Source organism: Corvus brachyrhynchos, unplaced genomic scaffold, assembly GCF_000691975.1.
Source record: "Corvus brachyrhynchos isolate BGI_N302 unplaced genomic scaffold, ASM69197v1 scaffold255, whole genome shotgun sequence".
NCBI lineage: Eukaryota > Metazoa > Chordata > Aves > Passeriformes > Corvidae > Corvus > Corvus brachyrhynchos.
In genome coordinates, this window is record NW_008238358.1 from 3,460,748 (window position 1) to 3,483,992 (window position 23,245).

General features: G+C 40.3%; 1 protein-coding gene across 6 annotated transcripts in view; it reads left to right on the top strand.

Annotated features, from left to right (window-relative positions):
• ZNF385B (zinc finger protein 385B) overlaps positions 1-10,374 on the top strand; it is a 165,459-nt gene extending 155,085 nt beyond the window's left edge. For all 6 annotated transcript variants that reach the window (XM_008634718.2, XM_017735810.1, XM_017735814.1 and 3 more), the window contains 4 exons: positions 4,642-4,872; positions 5,924-6,102; positions 7,191-7,292; positions 8,922-10,374. In XM_008634718.2, the coding sequence (XP_008632940.2) occupies positions 4,642-4,872; positions 5,924-6,102; positions 7,191-7,292; positions 8,922-9,140 (731 nt within the window). In that variant the 3' untranslated portion in view covers positions 9,141-10,374. The remainder of the gene's footprint in view (positions 1-4,641; positions 4,873-5,923; positions 6,103-7,190; positions 7,293-8,921) is intronic.
• Positions 10,375-23,245: the final 12,871 nt, after the last annotated feature.

Sequence of the window (23,245 nt, forward strand, 5' to 3'; positions counted from 1 at the left end):
AGCTGTAGGCATACCTGAAGCCACTTTCTGTTCAAGTTACAAAGCATTACATACTTTTCTTTGCAGAGTATCTTAACACATAACAACCAATAAGCACCATACGCAATACCTTTACATTTGCCTATAGTCTATCATAACTACTATCATCACCATATTACAGTCATTATTATCCAATCACAAGAGTAAGTAAGTTACAATTTAAGCTTACAGTGGAAAATTTTGCCTGCCATATTTCTCTTTTTGGTAAAGACATGTTTTCTATTTACTTATGCTCTTCTTGAGACTTATTTACTTGGTGAAAAACATGTCTTTGTTTGTAGTCACATACCTTTGTCCTACTCCTAGAAATCTCCTTCCAACTCATCTCCAACCTTTGCCTTCTCAGTTACTCAGCGATCAGTTTCAGCAAAACATCTTTTACTCTGCATCAAAACTTGCTTTCATTTCTGTCTCATCCCCAGTTTCTACATTCACAGACCTTTCTGCCAACCCTACATACCTGTGAAACTTTCTTACCAAACTTTCATCCTCCCCAACAATATATGAGTTTTAAATTCACATTTTTTATATTTTCATCAAGAATGTAAATTCTGAATTAAGGATCTGAATATTAAGTTCCTTTCTTTGTTGTTGAAAATAGCATGTATGAGTTCATGAATTCCAAACTAAAACTTCTTTCTAAATGTGCACCAAAGCATCATCCTCAAAAAAAAGCACCATTAATGGCTAGGACCTGTTGTCTATGCCACAGCAACTGTAGTGAGAGTGGCATGACCTGCAAAGGTCAGTGACTCACTTCAGCTGCAGAAGTGAGATAGTAGAACCTGTAGGTTTGAACCTGCCAGGTGTTACCCTGCAGCATCCTGACTTTGGTATGTGTAGTCAAAATGAGGCAGTACTGATCAGATAAGTAAGTCTTGAATTTTAACATGGCGCTGACACAAGCATGAGTCAAACAAGCAGAAATATGTGAAAACAACTTCAAAGCAGAATTAAAACAATGTAATGGGTGAGAAAAGCATTGGTATTACCAAGCCCAAAGCAATACTTAATTAGCTTGCTTTAGTTATTTTCCCTGGGCTCTACTTCAGAATAAATTCAGGCTTCAGTAAGAACCTGAATCATCAATTTACTTTTCTGGAATTAAAGACAGGAATTTAAGACAGATGAAATACGGCTTTTCTGCATGGACAAGGAACACAGATATAGGAAAACAGTACAAATTAGATTTTAAATTAACTTCTTGCACATGAGTTTTGGTGTGAGCATTTCAACCTGACCCTGATGCAGATTGAATCACAGCTACTGCCTTCAGGGAGTAGGCTGGTACTGCCCTGGTGCCATGCTTCCAGCTGTGCTCTGCTAAGCTGTGCAGCAGCAGCTGGTGTGTCCACGGTCCAGGCAGGATGGACTCACTCCTGCACTTGTTTGGGCTCTGTGTGGCTCTATTGGTCTCGACCCACGTGGAGATCAGAACAACCCTGAGCCTACTCTCAATAATACTTTCAGAAATAGCAAGAGGACTGTAATCCTACAGCTGCATCATATGCATTTCATAAAGTAATTATAGTTTGGAAGTATGGGTATGCGTGCAGCCATTAACAGTTATATTTTTTGATTTCTGTGTGCAGATATTATTTGTTAGCTCTGTACTATAAGTACAAATAAAAGAGTAATCATCTTTGTGCTTTGTATATATATGCAATTTGCATTTCCTGTGCTTTGCACAGTTGAATAGTTGGCATTTCTGTCTCAAACATAAAACTGTAAGTAATGGTGTTTTGAATTCTGTGGATTGAAACAATAAGCTGTTATCAAAAGCCCATTTGGAGAAGTGCAATTTTCTGATTTTAGAAGCCAGGAAAACCCAGTTCTGGCCCCACTGCAGTGACAAATATGCACTTAGCTCCGTGTACTTTCTGTGGGAGTTAAACTGTATAATAACCTTACAATTATGATCTCTGAAGATGTTCTGCATTAAACATTTAGAATGGTGGAAGGAAACATTAATTCATAGAGGGGCGTATGTCTCTCCTTACACATTTCCATCGATGAAGAGCTTATTTGTGTCAGGAAGCTTTCCAAATGATGGAATTATTATGTGAACTGAGGTTCTTTCTAAAAGCTGCGGTACTGGCACAATTGAGCCCAGCTGCATGCTGGTAACTTCTCTCTAGTTTTGTAGAAGTTTCCTTGTTAGTTTGTTACGTGTTGTATACTCCAGAATTGTTGGAATATGATCAGTGAAAACACTGTAAATCTAGGGAGTATTATAAAAATCAACATACTACATCAGCTGTTGGCCAGCTAAGTGAGGAGAAGTGGGAAATTAAATCTGTAATTTTTCAATCCTCTGTTAAATTCAGTGTTGGAGAACCATCACGTGTTATGATAATTGGTGGCCCATGATCTTCCATATCTTGGGATCTTACTCCACAGACACTTGATGGCAAAACAAAGTCTGCTCCCACTTGTGGTCAAGTGGGATCAGTGTAGGCAGGGGCTGTGGGCTGGAGGGTAAGCACTGTGCTTGTTGCACAGGGGTGATAATTTCTATCTCCAGGAGGTGTTTCAAAAGCACCAAATTTTTATGCTTACATTAAAAAAAAACCAAACATGGGGAACAACATAAAAAAATACGTGGAGAACAACATAAAAAAACGACCAAACCCAAACTAGCACTGTAGTTGGTATATGTTAACATACAGCTTGCAGTTCTGTAGGTGTATTTTTCCTATAAGGCCTGAAATGCAAAATACTGTGGAACCTTCCTTTATTCCACTCTGGTTCACATATATCCTGGTGTTATGCCCTTTGCAGTTTGGCATAGAATTGCATAGAACAAAAACAACAACAATGATTCTGGTTTTTGGTAATGTAAATTTGCAATGACAGCTGTTCAGTGTATTTCATTTGTAGATGTTAGCACCTCTGAGAAATTTTCCATATTGAAAAATCTTTAATTTAGAATGTTAGCAAATGTTATTTATTTAAACTGTATTTTATGAAGACTCATAAGTCATATAAAGTATTCTGGATTTTCACAGATGTGACTTATTGCTATGGAGACTTTAAAATTATATAGCCTATGAAGTACAATTTAACATCAGTTTCTTTTGTCATACTTTATTAATCAAAATACCTTCAGAATCTGGTTTTAACATTAATTTGGTCATAATAGTAGTCTTTGTACTTGACCGTTTTCAATGTTTACTACAGTTCGTATTGTGTAGTTTCAAAGTATTTTTATTGTTATTTTAAAAAATAATAGTTCTTTTATTAGAATTTTCTTCCTCCTGGTTTATAACAATCTAAAATCAATGTACTGCAATGCACTTCTGGGAAATATGCCAACAACTGTGGGGTTTAGTTTCAGGATGGCTATTCATAGTTCATACACACTTTAAAGTGTTTGTTTGAGTGGGTACAGTCCTGTTTTCAGAGTTCTTGATAGCACAGTCTTGGCCTGATACACAAAGGCATGTTAAGACAGAGTCTGGTAGCTGTAAACACAAAGTGCAAGGGTCCATGTTTAAAAAATAAATGCTCAAAATAGAGCCTAGTTTTTTAAGTCAGTTCAACTCTGTTTCAAACTAAGCCATGGGTCTCAAATGGGGAGGTTGCTCTTACGTAGATGATGTACTTTCTTAGGTGATGAAATTTGATTCCAGTTGTTCAGAGTGACACTTACTCAGTCATTTCTCATGTGTGTTTTTTCGGAGTTGCTCATACCAGCACCACTGCACTGCCCCCCTCCCATCCCATATTTGTTATGGATGGAGCTTGTTTTCCTCCTGGCAGCTAATATGGCTTGTGGTCACAAGGCCTGCAGTTGAACAGCTTCAAATGCAACGAGCCCTTGAAGGCAGCATGCAAGCAGGGAGCATTTGAATACTGGCTCTGGCACAAAGTTCCTTTGTAGGCGCAGCTGGGACATTTTATCTCTTGCTTTGTGATCGCCATCTGCAAAGTGAAGTAATACCTGCCTACTGGTCTCGTAGGAGCACAGATGATTGACTCATCTAGTGAAGTGATAAAGGAATGCATTGCATTGAAAGCACACAGAAGACATCTGAAATATATGGGGAATTGTTCTTGGAAAAACCTAAAAATATTAGCTACTGTGTTCATGTGTGTAGCTACCATAACTCCTGGAACTGAAATGAGGGATGTATGTCAAGATGGCACTGGAGCCTTTCAGTGTCCTCCCAGTGACTTTGAGAAACTTGAACCCTTCCAAAGGCAAATGTATTGCTTTTGAGAAATATTTTTTAATCCCCAGGGCAAAGCCCTGCATATTTCTGAGTGCTGTCCACAGTCCTTAACCCTGGCTTCCCTTGGGATTGCTTGGGCTCCTTTCAACTGCCAATGCCTGCAGCACGACAGCAACAACAGTTGGCATGAATTTGTTGAACTTGTTGATATTCACTGGTAACCTTAAAAACAGGAAAATCACTCCTTTTGTCAAATTACATACATTTCATTGTAGGACTTTAACAAAATTTCAAGGATGCTGCTCTCTTTTATAAAATGAGATGAATTATCCTCCTGTGGTGTTACGTTCACTGAACCCACCGGACTATTACTGTATGATTTTTGTGTGTGTGGCATAAAACAACATATGTATTTTGTTTCTTTTAGAAGATAAAGGGAAAGCAAAACCCAACAGTGCAAGTCAGCAGTCCAATACAGAAGTGGATCCTTTTCTTCCCAAACCTGGAGTGGCAGCACCTGCCTCATCCTCCAAGAGCACGAATGGAGCTGCTAGCACAATTACTGAGTCAGAAGAGGAAAAAGCCAAAAAACTACTTTACTGTTCATTATGCAAAGTGGCTGTGAATTCCCTTTCACAGCTAGAAGCCCACAATACAGGTGAGTATCCATACGGTACAAGTCAGTTGTATGTTGATATTTTTAAAATTCAGTGTATTAAGATGGTAGCCACACTTCACTGAAGCGTCTTCTAGTTAAAACTTAAAATACGAAGTTGCAAAACCGGTCCTGTTAATGGCAGTTTCCTGTGTGGTGTTTGATATTCTATTAAAGCACTAATTTTTTTTTTAAACTGTCCTTCATGTACGCTCTAAATTTTTAGCTGACAAAATCCCTACAGTTCATGTTAACTAATCAGATCCCTTCATACCTTCGCACTGAGGATCACAGTATGATTAGTGGTTTCCGTAACACTTAAGGTTTCTAAAATGGCAGTGTTCTCTCTCTTTCATATTTTGTCTCATCATTGGTATCTGTTATTTTGCTGGTAAAACTTAGAATAATTTTTGTTATTTGATATTTTTGATAATTTTAGGGTGGGCTTGTTAAGTTTCCTAAATGTCCTAGAATTTTCTGATTATTGAAGATTAGATATGCATCTTTTTTTGGGTCACAAGCAGCAATGCCTAGTGTGCTCTGTCTGTGTATGATGTGCTGGTGCTGTAAAGCTTGTTAACAAGCCATTGAAGCTGGTTTTACAGCTGTAATCCGTTCTTGAAATGGGCAAAGCAGCCATTTCTTCTGAATCAGAGGATATTTATTGAGGTATTACTGTTCCCAGGCAGGTTTTGAGGTAGTGCTGTGGTTCCTGTCCCAGTCTTGGCTAATACCCTTGTCTGCTGTTCACTGGCTCTATGGAATTTGGCAGAAGAATAATCAGCAAACACTTTGGCCACACAGTCACACACTGCCCCCAAACAGTGAGGTCCAGCATGCCTGCTGTTCCCTTTTTTGCACAAAGCCTTCTGGCTTGCCTTTAGATTGAGGACATGGGAACTACACTGACCAAAAGAAGAGTGATCATTAGTTCCAGTCTGTGGTGACTTTAACCATTCTGTCTTGAAGATAAATGTGTTACAAAGTCCCAAGGCTGAGGGACTTGCTTTTGTGCTGCTGATCATGAACTCACCTGCATTTCCTTGCCCGTTAGGCTCCAAGCACAAGACCATGGTCGAAGCTCGGAATGGTGCTGGTCCCATCAAGTCTTACCCTAGGCCTGGATCCCGAGTGAAGGTGCAGAATGGCAGTAAAGGCTCAGGGCTGCAAAACAAGACGTTCCATTGTGAAATCTGTGATGTCCATGTTAATTCAGAAATTCAGCTTAAACAGGTAAAGTGCATGTATCTCGAGCTCTGTTGGTTTAAGTTGCGTTACAGTGTTGTAGGTGCAGTGTAGGACTGTGTGAAGATGTGTTGGTGAATTCTAAATGAACTCAGTATTTATCTGTCATCCCACAACTATTTCTAAATATGTTATCATAGGTCAAGTTCACCTCGTTTCAGTTGAGAAAAATGGGCTTGAGAGTTGTAAAGCAGAAGTGTCAGAATCAATGAATGACATAGAAGATCTCATTTACAGGTTTTCTGTGGTTCAAGATAGAGATTTGAACCTTGTTCTCCCAACTATAAGAAATTCTGGACTGAGGTTCCCTGAATTCATCTTTCAGTGCTGTTTCAGTCTGCTGGAATAATGTTTAATGCTATGTGAGAAGGCAAACATGACTCAAATCTATTGTTTTGAGACAATCACCAGTAGGGTAATACTGTAGCTATGTCTGAATTATGTAGAACAACATTATCATTAACAGTGTAGCTGTTGTGTGACTGTGGAACTGTTGTCTGTCTGAGCCAATTAGCCCTGGGTTCAGAGCTGTGCCCATACAAATACAGTGATTCTGATACCTGGATCTCTGACTGGATGGTGCTGTGCTGTGTGGTTGTGTCCTCTCATTCCCTGTTATTTTAGTTAGCTCTAAGATAATATTAAATTGCATGTGTAGATATATCCCTGGGTACTGGTTCTTCCTTCAGCTAATATTGAATTATTTATACAACTGAACAGTATCAGCAAGATGGAAATTTACCTCTTACTTCTGAATATCCCTATGACCTAGTGATTACAGCTGTGCCTGGTTGAAAGCTCCTCAAGTGGAAAAGGAAATACTAACCAAAATATCAATAATTTGCAGAGCCTGTCTTGAAGCACAAAATATTCTGTATTTGATTAGTTTCTGATTCTCTATTTGATATACTCCAAATTGTTATGTTTAATTTAGCAAAATTCATCTTTGCTCTCTCTAAAGAACCTACTTTATCTTACAAGCAGGGGCTTAGGCATATCCTGCTGATAAATCAGTTTCAAACTCAAAACCGAGAAATGTTTAAACAGCTAATTAAATGTGAGGATATTTATTTCAGCACATTTCCAGCCGAAGGCATAAGGACAGAGTTGCAGGAAAGCCTATGAAACCTAAATATAGTCCTTACAACAAACTGCAGCGCAACCCAAGTATTTTAGCAGTAAGTATTTTTATTTCTCATCATTGTCTGGGTGAATTTGTGACCTTGGGGACTCCCACTGCACAGAGACAGGAACATGACAGACCTGATGCTTCTGCAGCCTCTCTTCCCCTGCAGTCTGAGTCTGCACAGCAATCAGATTTGAAGATAGCTATGTATTCTGTCTGCCCAGTCCAAGGCATGCAGACAGCACTGCAAGTGTTATTTACTACTAGAAAGAAGGGAATAATCAGTGGAATGGGGAGTGAACCATGTGCCCTGTGGAAAGGTATTGGTTTTGCTGGGCAAGGGCTCTTCTCCTTGAAGGCAGCAATGGATATACTCTGTCTTTTTGCACATCTGAGATAACTCTAAGTTATGGTGGATGCAGTCAGGGAAAAGGATATAGAATGTTAAGATATAAAAATACCAGTGCTCATTCTCTGCATACAGCAAAACAGAACAGTGCGTGGATGTTAGTTGGTGCAAAAGAACCATCAGGTCTTTAGGAGAACTGACTGCCTGTATGTTCAGGCCATGTCTGTCACTGGCTGTCAAACACCACTCCTGTCTCTGTGCTGCTAGCCAATCCCTTTACACCCACCTGCATTTCCAGGAATCCCCCAAACTGGTTCTGCCAGTCAGCTGCAGCCGGAGTTCAGGCTGGCTTTAGCACAGCACAGTTTGTATATTTATTTGCTCCTGACACAGCCAGTATTTTATTCATTAGAGAAAAGTGCTTGCCACCTATGGCACAAAAACAGTTTACAGGTTGAAAAGAGACAGATGCAAATGTGTGTGTGCAAGAGAAAGCAAATGAAAAGCCTGTAAATGCCAAAATATTGATATGTCTTTGTAATTGTATAGAGGCAAATGAAAATGCTGCAGGCTTCCTCTAAATGTCCCCACTCGATACGTTCTGCACATGCTAATCTTCTTCACTTGTATAATACATCATTTTATAATCTATTGCAAAGGCAAGACCACCAATTATAAAGAACATGAGTATCTTTGTTTCCATGAATGTATGATTGTAGTGCAAACCATTTTCAGTGAGAGATGTAGATAAGAGTGTATCTATTTCTGATTAGCTCTTTCACCACAAGCACCAGCAACGATTGTAGATTGTAAACTGAATAATATATATTTCAGAAAAAATTCTTTTTGGTATCAATCTTAAATAATATTTCTGCTTTGAAAAGAGCAGGTCTGCATTGGAAGGTGCAAAGCTGACTTGACTAATACCACCTTCCCATCTTGTCCACTCCACTGTTCTACAATTCATTTTTGCAAGTGGAAAATTTGACTTTTGATATTGAAGTCTTAATCATGGGGGTATTTTTAATATTTCATGCACAGTTATAATTTATATAAAGTTATTCACTTGGAAATTATGCTTCTTTCTAAACATCAGTGTGATGGTCTTTAGACTCAAGACATTTATTTATCTTTAAATATAGGCTTTGGTTGCTTTAATTGTCCTGGGAGGAAGAGGACAGTGCAAGTAATGTTCTTAAGGAGCTGACATGAGGCTTCTGTGAGAAGCCGCAATGTTCCCTATGTCAGGGTTCACTTCTTCCCTCGTGTAAAAGTGAGTGTTGGGAGAACTGTATTTACATTGCTTTTGTGTGTGTGTGTGTTTTATTCCAGGCAAAACTTGCATTCCAGAAGGACATGATTAAGCCACTGGCACCTGCTTTCCTCTCATCTCCTCTTGCTGCAGCTGCAGCTGTATCGTCAGCTCTGTCCCTCCCTCCCCGGCCCTCGGCATCCCTGTTCCAGGCACCAGCAATTCCACCAGCTCTCCTCAGGCCAGCCCACGGGCCCATCCGGGCCACGCCTGCCTCCATACTCTTTGCACCATACTAATTTATTGATGTAAAAAAGAGATAACTATGGCCAGTACAAAGGGTAAAAGAAAGCAGGAAAGGGGTTGAGATTTTTTAAATGTTTCTCTTTTGCAGTGCCATCCAGCGTGACAACTCATAAATATCATAAAATCCATCATTGATGGCATTGCGTTTCGGAGTCTACACAACTCTGTCTCTATTTTTTTAATCAAAATAGTGTGATTTGCTTAAAAATTAAATTGCTCATAAAATTTATACCATTTAAGAGTCATGCATCTATTCATTTTCTTTCTTTTCTTTTTTTTCTTTTCAATTTGTATGATGCACCTTGGAATCAAGGAACATAAAATATTTTCCTGACAGACTTGAAAACTAGGGTCTTCCTCACTCACACCTATGTAAATACTTCTCTGAAAAGCAACGGCGTATAATCTAATGTGGAAAAAAGGAAAAGGTTAGAAGAACCAAATGCTTGATAGCAGATAACATCTCAAAAAAGAATTGCGTCCATTTTTTTCGTGTGCTCTTGTCGACAGGGATTGTGTGCTGTCCTAGACCCCAGTACTGGTGTATCTTGTGCAGTATTACAGATGTATCACGTCTGATTTTAATATTTTTAGTTTCTGTGCAAATGTTTGAAAGCAATGCAACGCTGAAGCTTTTAATTATTTCTTTTGTGTCATACTTTATTTAGAGAAATCAAAAATAGAAAGCCATATAACATAGAGTTAAGATTACTGCTTGTTTGCTACTTTCATTTAACTTATTTTTGTTGTTTCTTCACTGGTGTTGCTAAGCAATGTTTAAAGAGAAAAGAAGCTTTTCAATTGCACATTGCCACAGCTCACATGCATTGTTCAAGAAGACAATGGATCCATGTGTTTGTACGTAAATATCCTGTTTTCTTAATTTCTAACTAGTTTCCTTTGTAATGATGCTGCATAACATTGTGGCTCCCTAATGCAATAATGTACAGAACATAAAATATTTATAATTGACCATATTCTCTGTTTACTGACTATATTGCAGTAATGTCCCACCTATCTTCTTACCTCCCCAACCCTTTTATAAAGGTGAATCAATATGCAGTGTTCAGACTGGAGTCATTGTGTGATAATGGGGACTACAGGTGGAAGAAAGGAGAAAAAAAAAAAAGAATTAACTTTTAGAGCATCTTTATCAGCAATCCATAATAGTAAGATGTCTGTGTATTTTTTTAAATGTATCTTTTCAATAAAATAATAAGAAAATTATACATGCTTATCGTGTTTTAATTGGTACAGGAGGAAAAAAGCCTGAAACAAATTTAGCTAAAGGAGTCTTCAGGAGCAAAGCACTGGAGTTGCAATAAAGTATAATTACCAAACCTGTGTTTGTTTCCCTTGTGTCTTAATGTCTTTTCCTCACTGTAGCCTGTAACAGCCTTTACTGGGGCTTTTTTGCAGCAAGACTGTAAAAATTCACTACAGCAGAGTTTTGGAGGAAGACGCAGTAGAGACAGGTGCGTGATTATGTGGGTGTTCTACTGTACCACCAAAGTGCTACACCATGGTTTACACCATTGCTAATGAAGACTCAGGATTAACCTTGAAACCAGCCTGGGCAGACCTGAGGCTGGAAGCAGGTCGCTTGGGAGCCAGGACTTCCTCTGAGGCATGGGCAAAGTGTGCAGTTACTTGACTCAGCAGCAGACTTTTGAAGGCAGGTGTTTGGGGAAGCCTTAAAATTATCTTTTTTTACTGCTGAAAAGCTTAGTCTATTCTTTAAAAGCCTGTTCTTTGTTAAAAAAAAGTGAAAAGTAAGGAGTACAAGAGTAAAAAGATTCAAGTGTAAGCCTGTTAGGGTTAATACAAAGACAAAAGGGCTATTACAAATTCACAACGGCCAAGGAACAAAAAACTTCAGAAACTTTACAGTAGACATTGTACAGACCAAGATACACCTCATAGTAGCAACATTATTAGAGACCATTTTCTGGAAGTGTAATTCTGCCCAATTACCACTGTTCTGTGGAGCTGTCAGCAGTGTTGTGAGAGGATCAGTCACTGGAGAATCACCTACCAAGGGGTGGGTAAGGGAATCCAGGCTTTTATCATCTTCTGGGAGAGCAGTTACCTTTGTATAAATCTTGTGGACTGTGAGAATCAGAAGGTTGCAGGTAGACACCCTGCCATGTGCATCTGTTTGTGTCTGGTTTTGCAGGGAGTCAGATTTAACTGCTTAGCAGAGGAGTCCATTCCATCAGGAGCCTGTTGCTGTCCAACCTGAGCTAGGGTTTACAGAACTCTGTATTTTAATTGGTTCCTCAGAAAACAAGAGTTGTCTATGTATTAAATCACTGGTTTTGCTTTTTATATTCTACTGCTGATGATGAGAAATTTCAAGCAATTACAGGTTTCTGCAATTGAAAATGTTCCTATATGAAAAGGAGGGAACTGGCTAAGTATGTGTAGATTTCTTGGACAGCTGATTATTTCAAAGAGCATCTTAAAATGGAGAAATATTCAGGTCACGAAGGGTGAAGGAATGTGTTACGTCATTCATCAATGAAAGGAATTAATCTGTGCAATACAAGGAGCTAAAAGACTCTGTGAATACAGGAAGAGTCATGTTCAAATTCTTACTCAAAACTTGTGTTGACTTATATTTTGTGTATTGAAACTCTGCTTGAAAACCAAAGTTTTCTCTACAACATGTAGGACCAAGCATTTGAGATGATAATAACAGGATAAATGGCAAACCCCCCGTTATGCCTGCTGGGATATCTCATTTTTTAAATGAGCTTTACATGAGAAAGAAAATTTGTATCCTACTCAGACAAACGCAAGCAGCTGCTTTTTTGTAATGTTAGGATACCTTCTCCTGAAGTGTTACATCATTACATAGCTGGCTATGAAATTCATGCATCTGTTGTATCAGAGAACAAGTACTGAAATACAGTATTAGCAATGCAGTTAGCTTTTTGAATAAAGATATCTAATGTGGAAACCACTAAGGTAATAAGGTTACAGTAATGGGATCATATCCTCTAGTATATCTATTATTCTAGATCTGTTGACAGCACTCTGAGCTGCAAGTTGTTCCTGTATGAGAAGTCAAAAGTTATAAGGGCACTGTGTTGGTCAGGGATTATCACCTGGCACTGGCATCTTTCTGTAGCAGAAAAAGAAGGATCCAGAAGAGATACAGACATATCAGCAGGAACTTTCTGCTGGTACGTGTGACTGGATCATGGTCCCTGTATCCCAAAAGATTTTCACAAAGGGTTGTCAAAGAGAGATGTGGTCCACTAGTCTGTACAGATTGAAGATTTATATAGACTGCTTTTTTAAAAAGAAAAATAATGGTGATAAATCTTCTATAACCACTGCAGGTCACTAGTGTGTATGTGTCATTTCTGCAGGTCAAAATGTAATAAAATCTTTCCCTCTGGTTCTGGTCAGATAGTGGCAGAAGGCAGGAGCTAGCATGGACATCACCCGGTCAGTATCACCACTTGGACTCTGATGATAATGTTACACTGGGCCCATCTACTGATAAACTAAAAGGCAGTTCCTTTACGAAAGAGACTTTTTCAATAAAAATAAGTTGCCTTATTTTACTTCCTTACAATCTGATCTTGAACTATGAATTTTATGGTCAGAAAGTTTTGCAAAAGATTTTATCACCTTTTCCTGGGGGGAAAAAAAACAGCCTGGTGGTTTTAAACTCTGCAGGAAGTGTTCCACTATCTTTATGGATCTGGCAATAACCCAGTGAGCCTCACTGTATATGTTTTGAACATGTCACCTTGAATAAGTGAGGTACTGCACTATTTATTCATGCTTGGTTGGACATTAAATCTCCACAGTCATCATCTGGTCACAATGGTCACAGTAATTTTCTTACTGTGGCTTGTATATTTTTTTAACTTTTTTGCTTAATGCACTTGTTTCAAGTGACAACTGAAGCATCCTCAAGTATTTATTGGAATGACCAACATTTTAGGTAAAACTATTTTTTGTGTCTAGAACTCCTAGATATTACAATGTTTTATTATTACACTAACACTGTTTTAGAAATGTTTATATTTGGTTTCATGTCCTATTCATATTTATTTGTATCGATAGAGAGCTGTGCTGGATGCCAAGAGCCGGGTCCTGCTGAGCACCTGAACTGGAGGAGGCCAATCCAAGACCGCTGCCTTTGAAAGGCTGCAGCTGAGGGAGGTCTCCCGGGACTGGGGAAAGGACAACTTTATGCCTGTCTTCAAAAACGTCAAGAATGAGGATCTGGGCACATGAAAGCAAGTAGGTGATTGGGATTGGCCAGTGTGGGTTTACAAAAGACAAAACCACATCCAAAAGGCCTGAGTGCAGCCTGTCTGCTGTGAGGGCCTGTCTTCGCAGCCAAGGGGAGTCAGATGCCCTGAGGCTGGCTTCCGTGACGTTTCCCACACCAGCTCTCCCAGAATCCCGGCAGGCAAATGTAGGCAGTAAAGACAGGGGGAGTGGCTACAATGAGCTGTCGGAGAGCCTGGCCCACCAAGCTCTAGGCTCTGGACAGCCACAGGCAGCCCGTGACAGCGAGTCAAGCACTGTCCCTTGGGCCAGTAACACCAAACACACTCAGCACTGACCTGTGCAGGGCAGAGGGGCCCTGGGAACCTGTGCCGTGGGGTGGGGAATCCTTGGGAAGAACGTGTATGTGAGTGCCAAACCAGGAGCCTGCTTTTCCAGTGGTGAGCTGGAGGGCAAGGCTGCCCTCCGGAGTGACCTTGGCAAGCTGGAGACCTGGTTTGATGAGGACTTGGTGGGACTCAGATGCTGGGGAAGGAGCCCACGGACCAGCCAGCAGCAGCAGGAGCCCTGCGGGAAAGGGCCCGGGCAGGCAGGGGACACCCAAGTAGGTGGTGGACGGAGGGAGCTCGAGCCTGCGGTGCGCCCTGGAGGCGGCAGAACCGGGCTGAATGCGGTGCTGTGTTAGCAGAGCCACAGGCAGCAGCTTAAGGCACGTACGGAGCCTCTCTGCATGGCTGCACCCAGAGGAACGTGTCCAGCCTGGTGTGAGAGAGACACTGACAAACGGGAACAGTCTGGGAGGAGGTCAACATTGGTGGTCAGGAAATGAGCACACTGTGTTCAGGAAAGCGAGGGGCGTATGTTGAGCCCAGAGAAGGCTGCGTCAGTTCTGGCCACCGTCCTCCAGTGCTTAACCCAGGCTCACAGGGAAGAGAGATGGATGTTTCTCAGAGAAGCACCATGAGAAGATGAGAGAAGGCAACCAGAAGGTGCAGGAAAGAATATTCTGACTGTACATATGAAAAAAAGGTTTTGAAGTTATGCCTGGAGCAGGTTGCACAGGAAGTTTATTGCAATATCCACCTCTGAGTAGTAGGCTGGACTAGGTGACCTCCAGCAGACCTGTCATCTTAAATCAATCAATAATTCTAACAGGTAACAAAGTTTGCTGAAAAATCAAAAGTAATCACTGTGTTACAGGGCAATTAACAGCTGATGGAAACTTTGCAGCACTAAATACTGACTGATGATTCACAACATGGTGGGCACCTGCTAAGCCTGAAAAAATTAAGACAAACATCTTGCCTGCAACAGGCTGAAGAAGGAGAACTGGAAGGAGGATGTACCTGGAAAGGTGAGAAAGTCAAAGTGGCAGGGAGGGAAAAATATTTGTAGTTCAATATTGTTAGTGAATTTTGGAAGGGCTGACGCTGTATTTTTCAAACCAAAAAAACGACCTTGCAGTAATTGCAATGTGATGTGTTTCAGGCCTTTGTGAGTTTTGCTAAAACAAATACATCCATCTTACGTGAAAGTATTTGACTGCAGTGCTGCTGAAAAACACATTTGTTAGAAGGTGTTAGCTACTGTGAGCTATTTTTGCTAGGCTAGAAGCAGACACAGCACAAAGGCTTCTTTTTCAAAAACTGCGCTTTACACTTTAGATATACAATGTAATTTCAGCAGATTAAAATGCCCAACATGCTCAGCAGCCAGTTGGTGCTGTCAGAGTACTCAGTCTGAGCTACAGCTTTTAGGATACTTCTGGCAATGAGCGCCCTCTCTGGAGCTCCAGACCCAGACACAGGTCTTGTGCAGCAAAGGACATTTCTGTTCTGTTTCCCCAGGATTTTTTATTTTCTTCAGGAGGTATCTTGCTCGTGAAAGATGTCATTTTTGGTTAAGGCTTCTCCCCAGAGCCATCCACCCAAGTTACTTCTCCATTTAGACACTTTCCCTCCTCCAGCTGTGAGAAGGGAAACATATTCCCGCTGTTCAAGGATCGATTTCTGCCATCCCACATCTGAACCTATTGCTGTATCGTCCTGCCTCACCCTCTGTTTATATCAGCTTACTCTCTCTAGCTCCTTCCTTGACCATATCAAACCCTGCCCTTGTTTCTCCAGCCCTCTATCAGCCTCTTAGGTATGAGTTCTCATAGCTTGTCAAGATGTCAGCTCCCTTCTCCATCCCCTGAGTGAACTCTGTTTTCATTTTCCAGTAGGTGCTGGTGAGATTTTTCCATTCTGCCCTTGAACTTAAAAGTTCAGCTCCCTAAAGTCACCAAACTGTCCATCTTCAATATCTTTCCTAAAGCTCACTTACAGCAGCAAAAACCAAACCCACCTCCTACCCCTCCCCCAAAAATGAACCACCACCACTGCAGGGAGAGTAAAACTGTCATGAGATTTTGTGATGCCAGATTTTAGCAAATAAGAAAGCCTAAGAAGAGGGGACAACATAACCGTGACTCTTCTTATTTTATGTGTCTAAACTCTGTCAGCCTTGACTATACTAAGCACATTTTCTGGCAGATGTGATGCTTGCCTTAGAGGGTCAGTGATGCCTGCAGACTCTTCCTTTTCAGGATATATTATCTCCTCAGGAAGGCAGGTGGTAGCTTCATTCAAAACTAATTTTCATGTTGAACTGTGCCAAATCAGGTTTTCGTATGCAATTTGAATTTTAAAACATTCTGTAACATTTTCTGCAAAGGCTGAATGAAAAATGGATCTTCACTGCTTGACTTCACCAGAGCTGCTCAGGGGCTCTCACAGTTGAGTAGTGTGAGTCTACCCCTTGCCCAACCAGGCAAAGGAAATAGCGGGGGTTTGTTTTATATGAGATCAAAGGCACTGGCTCCACCCCTGCTCTTTCTTGCCTGTATAACTCCAATGGGAGTATGTTCCTGTTTGGAACACATTCCACCCACCCTGGAGAACAGCACTGAGGTGGGTGCACATGTGCCTTATAATGTGTTCTGTGCTGGGGGTTTTCTCCCTTTCCTGCAGAATGCCTGACTTGCATCAGAGCAACAGGAGATCTGTTTCTTGTTCATCTGCATGTGAGTCTAGGGCTACAGTAGTCCCCTTCCATATCTTGAAAAGTTAATTCTCCAGAGTGTCTCTCTGGGAAGGAGTGAGGCATAGAATTCCTGCATCTTGCCTTCCTGCCTCCCTCCCCCTGTGCAGAGGCAATCAGAACTCATGTAGAAAAACCCATCCAATATGAGGTTTACCTTTGACTTTCCCAGTTGAGTGTTTGCTGCTGAATTATTCAGCCCCCAAGGAAAGGGAGGTGGGAACAGGAACACAATATCTGACACCAGGTTGAACTTCATTAAGAAATGTGTTTTACCTGTGACAGAAAAAACCATAAATCCCAGACTCCAGTTCCTTGCTAAATGGACTGCAGTTATGTTCTCCCCCTTCTCTGCTTCCCATCTTTGGAATACATGAGGGTGGGAGACTGTGCAGACACAGATACTTTCTAACATGTGTGCCCTTTGTGGTGCCAGACAGGGCACCAAGCTCGTAAATCAGCTTCAGGGGTTGCTCTCTGTAAATGATTTCAGGTGGGAGATACTGATTAGTGGTAGCAAAGGCACCAGAATTGTTCAGATGTAGAGGGTGAGAAGAATTATATCTACATTTTCAAATGCAAAAGTTAATTTTAAAATAATGACTTGCTGTTGCCTCCCTGGGACTGAATGCTGGGAATGCTCTGGTGCCTTCTAAATCATCAGAGCTGGCCTGCTCTGCAGTCCCATGTCATGGGAAAAAAAGCATTAAATAGTTTTAGTCTCCTTCCGAAAATACTTAACTCCATATATATGTTGCCTGCCATTGCTCATATCTATTTTTCAAGGGAATTCAAGGGAAATTCGAGACACTTTAAATCTGCATTGCAACTGCTTGCTGTGTGCTAGGGTGATGCTCCAGCAGTACAGGGAGGAGGCAACAAGATGAGAGTGGGCAAGGTAGGCTGCAAGAGGAGAGGGAGCTCTCCCTGCACTGCAGTGATGTGTGGGCTACTGAGAGGTGCAATGCACTCACAGGCATTTAAGGAGGAAAACACCTTTACAAACGTGGGTTTTCAGACTGCCAGTTTTTGTTTACATTGTGAGTGAGCAAGAATTAAGTTGTGATTTGAAATGCACTTAAGTTGTCACTTAAAGACAACTTTTAACTGAAGACTTAAACTAAAGAGCAGTTTGATGGATGCTTGATAGATTTTGTGAAGTGAACCATTCCACAGTGCCAGGAACTTTACTTCACCCCTCTAACCCATTCTACTGGCATCTCTTTTTCTGTGACTTTTAAAATATATTTGCATGCTAAACCAATTTATTTTCTCATTTTCTTTTGCTAGGGCTACAGTTTTAACTGCCAAATCTTATCCTGTGACTTGAAAAAGCTCTGATGTGCAGTAAGCTCAGAAATCCTATTCATTCTCCACAAGGCACATTTACATTTACTACCAACACCTCCAGAGTTGGCAAATGTTCCAAGTCAAGGAATTACCAGAAAGCAATGAAGAAACTGGGATGGTGATGGTTATTTATTTCTAGTCATATGCTCGTTGCATGTGTTTACTCAAAGGAGACATTCAACTCCATACTTCTGTAACATAGAACATGAAAATGCAGATAGAACTTTAATAGAATTTGAACTTGGTATGGACATGGCCAGACGTCCTTTAAAACATGCCACATAGAAAATTTATTCCTAGTTTGATCACAAATTATCTGATTCTTCCAAAATACACTTGGAGGTTTCCAGACAGTAAGGTCAATAGAAATGGACTCCAGATAGCAAATAAGGTTTCTTTTAAGGAGATAGGAATAAAAAAAATATGATCATCCTCTTTCATTTTAGGAATGTATTTCACCACATTGTCAAAGGAATTGTCTTATCATGACAGATAGAGAACATGAAAATCATCAAACTTTTTTTGGTTGGTATTTAGAAGGCTGATGGTGATTGTTCCCACCTTCTCTCAACTCTTGGCTGCATGCTTTCAACAAGCAGTTCACACAATGACGTGTTCCAACACATCATCTACTTGTTTTCTAGTTTCATTTAAAATAAGAAAATTTTTGATTCTGTTAAGGTCTCTTTCACATGCAGTGGAGATAAAGGTAGTTTTTTATATTGTGTGCTCATGAAAAGAAACACCAGGACCTTAAAACCAGCTAGTGATTTTTGGAAAAAAGAAAGACACAGGCAGTTCTAGCAGGACTGAATCAAAACAGTCTGTGAAACAGACTGCCAGGGCTCTGTGCTGATGGGAAGTCAGCTTCTCGTTCATTATCTATTATTAAAGGGAACAGCTGAGAAAGTAAATTGAAGATCACAGCACAGTTGTTTTCTTTGCCTTATAACAGCAAAGATGAACAGTGACGCCATTCTCCTCAAACAGCTGAGTGTCCTGGCCACAGCTTTTGGAAATCTTGAATGCTTGGCTTCTCTGATCCTTGGCACTTATCCTGCAGCTCATGACTGATGCAGTCAGTCCACAGGCGGGGCTGCCTTGGCGTGGTAGAGGACCTGGAGGCATATATAAGCTGATCTCTATGAAGTATGGACAGGTATTGTAAAGAGGAAAAAATTAAATTCTTACAGTAGAGCAGTTCGACCAATTTTCTTATTTCTATGTACTGTTAAGAAGGCATGATATTTGGTCTGCATATACTGCTGATGGAGGGATTTTTCCCCTGTGTCCTGGGAAGGATCTTCTTATTTCTAGCAACATGAAAACAAGTTAAATGAACAAAATGCTTCTGCTGTGTTGAAACTCAATTTTCAGAGTTAAACCTCGACTGATTGGAGTCCCTTTAGAGGACAAAGAAGCCAAAAAATTAACACCACCACCACTCCCCAGGAGAAATGCATTTCTTCTTGGCACTGGTTGAAAGTATAGAGGGTAAATATGAAGCTCCAAAGAAATCTCTCTGTAGGCATTGTAAGGAATTGAGAGCTGCTGCCAAGCATTTCTGAAGTTCCCACAGAGACTTCATACCAGGAGGGCAACAACAGACCAAAGAAAAGCTCAGTAGAGCTTGTCACACCTGGAACAGCTGAATGTAGGTTTACAATAGAAATATTCAGTCTGCTAAGAAACTTTAAGATTGATTTAAAAAAAAAAAAAAAGAAGATAAAATATGAATTACTCTTGACTGCAAACTTCACATTGAGCATCCTTCTTTGGTTTCCTTTTATTAGATGTATTTTTTTGTACCCAAAATAATTTTTAATATTCTCAAGGTATGGCTAAATTAGAACTCCTTGAGCTTTTTAATTAGGTAGAATCTGATTTTGTAAAAAATTGTATTTTCAAAGATTCCTTCCATACTGTTATTGATCTGCCCAATGCCTTCTCCTGGAGATACGGCCTTGGCTGTGACAAGAAGCCTTGTGACTGAAGTACACAGCTCAGCCCCATGTTCTGACATGGCCTTTGCTTGATCTTCTGATGAAGAAAAAATACAATGGACAAAAATGTCATAGAACTTCTGCATAAAGGAGTTTCATCTAAAGAATTTCCTTTTCTTCACTAACCCAAGAAGGAAGGAAACAGGAAAGAGGGAAACTGGAAAGAATTGCACCCCTAAAATCTGTAAGTCTCTGATGAGCAGAGTCCTTGTAACCCCACTGCAACTGTCTCAACAGCTGTGCTCCTCCCATAGGCATGCCTGCTGAAAAGAAAACCAAGAATCTGTATATTAGAAATTCTGACTTGATGTGCAGATAAAGACTAACAATCTGTGATTCTTTCTGATGCTTCATGCTACCTTGAAATGCAAAACTAGGAATAAAAGTGTAACTCTCTTGGCTATCTGTTGAGTTGCATTAGGGATATTTGATTTATTCTGCATCTCAGAATAAAGGAAGTAATGCAGATACATGGACTTTTTTATGGCCAGATGCTGTTATTGTAAGATGAGTGCAGTTAAACTTGCATATAGCTTTTTTTTCCTTTAACACTACAGCTCTAAGTTGTAGAAGTTCTGTGTGTCTGGAAAACTGAGTCTAGTAAGGCTCTGTTTTAAGTATGCTGCATGTGCAAGAATTACTTAGTTAGGAGAGCCAGTTGTACCAACATTGCTTCCCTAAAAACATGGACTAATGAGAAATATATCATTAAAAGAAAAAGATACTTTTCTAAAGCACTTTGCTGATTACTATTCTAAAGTAATTAATTACTTCCATTTATTGTTACAAGTCAATAAAATAGTTTTCCACAGAACCTAATGAGACATTTAAAAATATAGTATATGATAGAATCTTACTTGTGAAAAGACATATTAAAAACTTAACCTGAACTGACATTTATCATGATGTAACAAAAATAGTAGTGATTCTTTTTCTAGGCAAATACTTTCTTATTTAATTAGAACCCATAAGCTAAATTGGAAAGAAAAAGCCCAAAAGCCAAAGATGCAAAGCCTTAAATCTGGAATTATTTAACTTAATCTAGAACCAAGTTACTCTGGGCTAAGATCTCTGAACAATGGAGATGCCTATACCATGATGCAGTTAGAAAATCTTTATGCTTCAAAGTACTACAAAATTCTGTTGAAAATGTTCTGCTGAGTGAAATTACTGCAGTTTGAAAAAATAGGTGGACACCCAAAGCACCTTGAGCTGGAGAACCAATTAGATTTAAGATCAAAGCACCTCTCAAACGGGATTATGATAGATTTTCTACAGAAATTCCAAACATAACTCAGAGTTGGCAATTGAAGAAGACTAATATTTGAAGCAAGTTGAACATGTTGGATTTCACCCTGAACTGGAGTTTTCCCTAGAGCCTTAGAAAGGTGCAGAATGGTTGAAATGATACCATATGGATTGCAAAGGACAGTCACCCACAGCAGATCACATCCAGTACAGCAATTCCTGCATATCAGCAGAAATAGCCTTGGGAAGCAACCTGTAATCCCTCTGCCAAGTCCTGCCTGCATGCCTGCTCATGCAGGAAGGGTGTAGGTACTTGTCTGCTTCAGCTGTGGCCTTTTGAACCATCCAAAGCCCCTGGTGGCAATTCCTGCCCCTTGTCATCTTGTCCAACTAATAAGTGAATCAAAGAGGGTGTAAATGGATACATACCTCTGAATATGTATGCTATATGCCAATTTAGGCTCATTAGCCAGTATGTAATTATGCCTAATTTCACATCACTCCTGAACTTGATCCATTAAGAAAACTTCTATTCTCTGAGACAGCAATAACTTGACCTTAAACGAACTGAATGTGAAATTGCCTAGTGATTGATTTTTCAATTCAATTATTTTTCCTTCAGAAGTTAAATTTAAATGTGGCACTTTACAGTTGACAGAATCTAGGTCAAATAGATGGGATATTAATAATAACCTATCCTGTGTGAAATCCAGGGGTTATACTTAGCAGTAAATTCAGCTTCTGGAATTCTCTGAAGACTGAATTTTATGTGAGTAGCCATCTCATACAAGACAAAGGCACAGGCCAGAGTTTCCCAGACTTTTCAATACTGACCTGGGACCCCTTCCTCCCTGGTGTGCTTCCTTCCTCTCTATGAATTCTGGGCATCAAGGGTGCAGAAAGTAGAGGGTTTCTCGATTGAGACTCTCTTTAGCCTTGTTTAATCAGTTTTCTTTCCACCCTCATAGAGTTTGACTGAAGAAAGCATTGCTATTTGCCTTGCATAAGAATAACTGCAAATGAAGACATACGGCTGCTCCCCTAAAATCCCAGAGGGAAGCAGGATCATGTGCTGGCCCAGCCAGAAGCCAGCTGAGTTAAAAGGTGTTGGACAGCATCCAGTCCAACTAAACCTCCTCAAAAGGGAAAAATCAAAACACGAGACCTTGCAGGAATGAGAAATCAATTAAAATGTTGTACAAGCTGGAACAAAATAACAAAAACTTGGAATTATGTAATTTATTTGTGTATTGGAGATTATTTGCTTGTCTGAAAGACACTAAAAGCTTTGGTGGTGCTGGTCTTACCTTACTGCAACGTGCTTTCTGTAAATTGCTAATAGATGATGTCTAAGAAAACGGTGACACTCTCCCTGTGTTTGGCTCTTGTGACTCACCCAGCCAGTGCCAGCAAAGTGGGACCACCCTGGCAGAGCTGGCACAGGGGGCTACAGGCACGGCACAGCCCCTGGGCCACTGTGGTGAGTGGTGGCTGTGCCACCTTGGCACCCCACTGGCTGGGCTTGCTTTGCCCCCATGCCCAGTTGCCTGTGTGAAGTGAGGGCAAGTTTATTCCTTTCTGTCAGGTATCTGATTAACAGACCTGGGGAACACTAATTAATCCAAGTTTCTGGTCCAGGTGGAAAGAAAGAAATCCCCTACACAGTAAATTCTTGTAGAAATGGAGAACTGGCCAAGGGACGGCCTACAGAAATGGGCAGGTAGACTGTGATAAGTGGAAAGAGAAAAAAGAGTGTTGACTGTTTTTTGCTGAAAAAATGAAAATTTGGGGAGGGGGAGATAGAAAACAAAGATCAAAAACTACATTTGCTTGGGAAAAAAGTTACTTCACAGTCTACCAGGAGGAGAGAAGGGAGTAAACACTTTTTAAGTGAAACCGTGGAATGAATGAGTGTCCTGATGCCTTTCCAATTTGTTGGATTTGTTGGGTTTTTTCATTCTGTAGATCTCTTGTAAGTGGGAGTTCCAATGGCTGGTTGAAGAGCCTTTAAGGGCAGACACAAGAAGAATGACTTCTTCCAGGCTTGCTTGTAAGGACTGTAAATCCAGGCAGACTTTGGAATAACTCTTACTGAAACCAAAGGTTGGCTGGTGTCACCCACCATGGTGCAGACATCTGGAGTGTGTGGTTTGCATTCTGTT